The sequence below is a fragment of the Mauremys reevesii genome, linkage group 13 (genome assembly GCF_016161935.1).
Source record: "Mauremys reevesii isolate NIE-2019 linkage group 13, ASM1616193v1, whole genome shotgun sequence".
Classification (NCBI taxonomy): Eukaryota; Metazoa; Chordata; order Testudines; family Geoemydidae; genus Mauremys; species Mauremys reevesii.
Window position 1 is genome coordinate 2,074,770 of NC_052635.1, and position 5,352 is coordinate 2,080,121.

Sequence of the window (5,352 nt, forward strand, 5' to 3'; positions counted from 1 at the left end):
AGTTTGTTTTGATAGCATCATTCCAAATGTTGTTGGAAAAAATCATGAAAAAAAATCTAAATTTGGGAAATTCACAAAACCTGACTAATCACTCAGTTCTGCTTTACAATTTTATAGTAGGATTTTCAAAGATTCCTAATGGATTTGAGCACCTGAATCCCATGGGCGCTCTGCACCTAACTTCCTTAGGCTTTTTTGAAAATTTGAGCCATAAAAAGATGACCATTTTTATATTCAATTTGGGCACATATCTCATGGTGTCCTATGAGATTTCTTGCATCTGGTAATTTCCCACTGGTAATGTTGGAGCTCAGATGAAGTCGTAGCACTTTGAAACCCCTTATTTATAGAGTGGCTGAAGGCAAAGTTTATTTCCCAGATGGACAGAGGCAACATGCTGAGAAGAGCAACAACGACAGAGAGAGAGAACAATTCAGTGCAAGAGAGAGAGGTGTTTCTTCATTTCTAAATGACAGCACCCATTCCTCAGCCAGTCTGAAAAGGTAAAGGTCTGTAACTGAGGTGCAACTTATTCCTATTTTTTGATGTTCCACAGTTCAGAAATTCAGATTAGAAGGGACCAGTTTGATCATCTTGTCTGAAATCCTGTGTAACACAGGCCAAGAACTTCACAGGAAAAAACTCCTAGAGCAGATCTTTTAGAGAAAAGAAAATCCAATCTTGATTTAGAAATTGTCAGTTATGAAGAATCCACCACAACCCTTGGTAAATTGTTACATGGTTAATTATCTTCATTGTTAAAATTTACACCTTATTTCCAGTTTGAATTTGTCGTATTTCAACTTCCATCCAATGGCTCATGTTATGTGCTTCTCTGCTACATAGAAGAGTCCATTTGCTCTTCATGTCGGTACTTTGGACTCCAACCAAGTCACCAGGATCTTAAACTTCTCTTTGCTAAACTGAATAGATTGAGTTCCTTGAGTCTATCACTAGAAGGCATATAGAAGTGGAACTTTAGCTACTGCATTTATGTCACTGCTCTACAAAAGGGGTAAAAAAGAATTTAGCAAGGAATACAGAGTGGTGGAGCAACAGAATATAGTAGGGAAATTCAGTCGATTTTTAGATTATTGAAGAAAAGGATCAGAGATGACTTTGTGGTGTACAAGTGCCTACATGGGGAAAAGATAGTAGAAGATTCCTTCATCTAGCAGAAAAAATGATCCCATGGTTGGAAGCTGAAGTTAGACACATTCAGACAAGAAGTAAGGTTCACATTTTTAAGGGTGAGAGCTATTAAGTATTGGGGCACTTTACCTAGAGATGTGGTGGATATTCCATCACACAAAGTCTTTAAACTGAGTTTAGATGTCTTCCTAGAAGATATCCTCTACTTCAACCACAAGTTGTGGGCTAAATGGCAAAATTACTAGATACGATTGTATGGTTTATGGGCTGCTGAGGGCAGATTAGATCTTTCTTTGGCATCTGATGAGTTGTGTGCTCTGGGGGTGGTGACATGAAAGGCAATTGGGGGTAAATGTTAAGCATTGAGTTTTTTATTATAATTCTGATGCAAAGAAAATAAAATTTCCCAAATAAATAAGAGGTCATTAAAAGCTTAAAAGTTTCTGAGCTCCAATGTAACAGTTATATTAAATAGGCTTATCATTGTTATCCTTGATAAATATTTTACTCTCTATAGTCATATAATGGGGTTTATAATAAATATAATGGTGTTGTGAACATTTTTTATTTTAAGTGTTCACCAACTATGAAAGATTGAAAAATGTTACTCCAGGTCAAGCATAAGTGCGGAGATGGGACTATATTAATTTGAAATTGCATTGTGTAAGATGTTATAGGACAGGGTTTCTCAAGCAGGGGTCGCCGGTTGTGTAGGGAAAGCCCCTTGCTGGCCGGGCTGGTGTGTTTACCTGCCTCGTCCGCAGGTCCGGCCGATCGCAGCTCCGGGCCAAAGGGAGCTGCTGGAAGTGGCAGTCAGTAAGTCCCTCCAGCCCTGCCGCTTTCCACAGCTCCCATTGGCCAGGAGCAGCAATCCGTGGCCAGTGGGAGCCGCAATCGGCCAGACCTGTGGACGGGGCAAGTAAACACACCGGGCTGGCCCGGCCCGCCAGGGGCTTTCCCTACACAAGCGGCGACCCCTGTTTGAGAAACCCTGTATAGGATAAGTCTTATGGAATATCAACTTTGAAAAAGACTTAAGGGTCATGATGAAAAATCACCTGAACAAGTGCTCCCAGTTCGGAGCTGTGACCAAAAAGTCTAATGCCATTCTTGGGTGTAAAATCAGGGGAATACTTAAAGGAAAAGAGATGTTATTTTTCCTCTGTATTTGGCACTGGTGCGACCACTAGTGATATCCTATGTCCCGTTTTGGAGTGCACAGTTGAAGAAGGATGTTGACAAACTGGGGAGTGTTCAGAGATGAGCCACAAGAATGATTGCAGCTCTGGGGAAGATAACTGATAGTAAAAGACTCAAGGAACTCTAGGTAACTTGAGCACAGCCCTGGCGAACAAATAGTTCAGTCTAGAAGACAAAAGTACAACTAGATCAAATGGCTGAAAGTTGAAGCTAGAAAAATTGAGATTGTAACTAAGATGCACATTTTTTAATAGTGAGGGGAATTAACTAGTTGAATCATTCACAAAGTATTGTGATTGATTCTTCATTCCTGGTAATATTTAAACCAAGATTGACTGTTTTTCCTAGGTTCTAGTTCAAAAGGAATTATTTTGAGAAAGTTCAATGGCAGAAGTTGTACAAGAGGTCAGACAAGATGATCATTCATGATTTTATAGTTGTCTACCTATCCCCCTATAATCCTCTCTTTTCCAAGATGAACAGTCCCAGTCTTTTTAATCTCTCCTCATTTGGAAACTGTTCCATACACCTAATAATTTGCATCCCCCTTCTTTGTACCTTTTCTATGTCTGATAAATATTTCTGGGATGTGGGCATACTATGGATTTATATGGTGGCCTCATGATATTTACTGTCTTATTATCTGTTCCTAACATTAGGCTAGCTTTTTGGACTGCCACTGGACAAAGATGGCAAAGTTTGCAGATGAAGCAAAATTACAGAAGATAGTTAAATGCAAAGCAGAGTTACAAAAGCAGCTCACAAAACACGGTGATTGGAAAACAAAAAGGCAGATGAAATTCAATGTTGAAAAATGCAAAGTAATGGTCATTGGAAAACGTAATCCCAACTATACATGCAAAATGTTGGGGTCTAAATTAGCTGTTCCCACTCAAGAAAGATCTTGGAGTCATTGTGAATAGTTCTCTGAAATCATCCACTCAATATGCAGCAGCAGTCAAAAAAGAGAACAATGTTAGGAACCATTAGCAAAAGGATAGATAATAAGATAGCAAATTACATAATGCAGCTATATAAATACATACTATTCCCACACGTAGAACCCTGTGGGCAGTTCTGGTCACCCCATATTAGAAAAGATGTATTAGAAATGGAAAAGTTACAGAGAAAGGTAACAAAAATGATCAGAGATATGGAACAACTTCCATATGAGGCAGGGAAAGCCCCTGCCGGGCCGGGCCAGTGTGTTTACCTGCCCTATCCACAGGTCCGGCCAATCATGGCTCCCATTGGCCACGGATTGCTGCTCCGGGCCAATGGGAGCTGCTGGAAGCAGTGGCCAGTAAGTCCCTCAGCCCGCGTTGCTGTTCTTATGACAACAAGTTAGGGGAGTAACAGAGTTACTAGGTAAAATCCTGTCATATGTTTTGTACAAAGTGGGGCTAGAAGATCAAAAGGGTTCATCTGGCTTTAAAATGTATGAATCTGTGAAAATGCCATTCACTTATTTTCACTGTTACTCTTTCTACAAACAAGGCTGATTTTGGACATGGAGGAAAGGAATGAAACGGCTGTGTCTGAGTTCATCCTTCTGGGATTTCCCAGTCTTGGTGAGAAACTGAAGATTTTCCTGTTCCTGATTCTTCTCCTCACCTACCTGATCACAGTGACGGGCAACGTGGTCATCATTTTCATAGTGTGGGTGGATCGCCGACTCCACTCTCCCATGTACTTTTTCATCGCCAATTTGTCCTTCTTGGAAATCTGGTTCACCTCGGTCACAAGCCCTAAGCTGATGCTGAACTTTCTCTCAGTTAGCAGATCCATTTCATTCCACGGCTGCGTGGCCCAGACCTTCTTCTATTTTGCTTTAGGGATTACAGAGTTCTGCCTCCTTGTGGTCATGTCCTTTGATCGCTATGTTGCCATCTGCCGCCCTTTGCAATATGCCACCATCATGAAGCAGAGACTCTGCATCCAACTAGTGCTTGGCTCATGGGTGGGGAGTTTCACAGTTATAAGTTTACGGATGCTCCTGATTTCGAAGCTGAGATTCTGTGGGCCGAATGTGATCAATCATTTCTTCTGTGACAATTCTCCCCTCTTCCAACTCTCCTGCACTGACACCAGTGTGGTTAAGAGGATGGACTCCATTTTGATCTCAACTTTAGTACTGACTTCATTATGTTTAACAATGTTGTCTTACATGAGCATCTTTTTCTCTATTCTACAAATGCCAACAGCCACAGGCAGACAGAAAGCTTTTGCTACCTGTGGGTCCCATCTCACAGCTTTGACAATTGCCTATGGAAGCTGCATTGTTTTGTATGCCAGGCCTTTGGGAAATTCCTCCTTGGATGTCAACAAAGGGGTGGCACTGCTGAACACCATAGTGTACCCTTTCCTCAACCCCTTCATCTACAGCCTCAGAAACAAGACTGTGAAACTTGCCCTGAGAGAAACCTTTAGTCGTAGTACTGTAATGTTATTCCCCAATCTGTGCCATGCTTCTGGATAGATATATAAAAGCAAAACAAACAAACAAAAAAATACCCACCACCATAATGAAAGAGTCAATCTGTTATGATTAGAAAATTATCTCTAATAGTCCTTTCTCGAGCTGCATTTTTTTTAAAATTAAAGTTTAGTCAATTCTACTCTTCAAGGAAATAATTAGCTTTATTCAGTCTCTCTTGAAAATGCTGATTTATCACATGTTTGAGACAAATGAGTAATTATCCGCTGATGAAACACTTCACAGATCATAGCAGGGCAAGCTTCCTTCGGGCTGCACAAAAGCACTTGGGTGACAGATATAAGCTAGGCACACATTTATTCTTTCTGTCTGTTGTTTGAGCATTCACAGCACCCTGGTGGAATAGGAAAGTGTTGTCCTGATTTTCAACAGAGAACTGAGGCAAAGGATATAATAAATGACTTGCCCAATGTCTGACAAAACGTCTGTGGACGTGATTGGATTTGGAGTCTGGCTCCTGAGTAAAGTCTTACCCTTTCAGTGGACCAATAGCCTAGTCTGTA

The 5,352-nt window shown here is 40.8% G+C and overlaps 1 protein-coding gene across 1 annotated transcript; it reads left to right on the top strand.

Annotated features, from left to right (window-relative positions):
• The first annotated feature begins 456 nt into the window (after positions 1 to 456).
• LOC120381001 (olfactory receptor 6M1-like) lies at positions 457 to 4,867 on the top strand. The gene is made up of 2 exons (XM_039499001.1): positions 457 to 503; positions 3,850 to 4,867. The coding sequence occupies exon 2, from the start codon at positions 3,863 to 3,865 to the stop codon at positions 4,829 to 4,831; it is 969 nt and encodes a 322-aa protein (XP_039354935.1). The 5' UTR covers positions 457 to 503; positions 3,850 to 3,862; the 3' UTR covers positions 4,832 to 4,867.
• The last annotated feature ends 485 nt before the right edge of the window (positions 4,868 to 5,352 follow it).

Coding starts and splice junctions, on each gene's coding strand:
- LOC120381001 (XM_039499001.1), top strand. CDS start 3,863: ATGGAGGAAAGGAATGAAACGGCTGTGTCTGAGTTCATCCTTCTGGGA.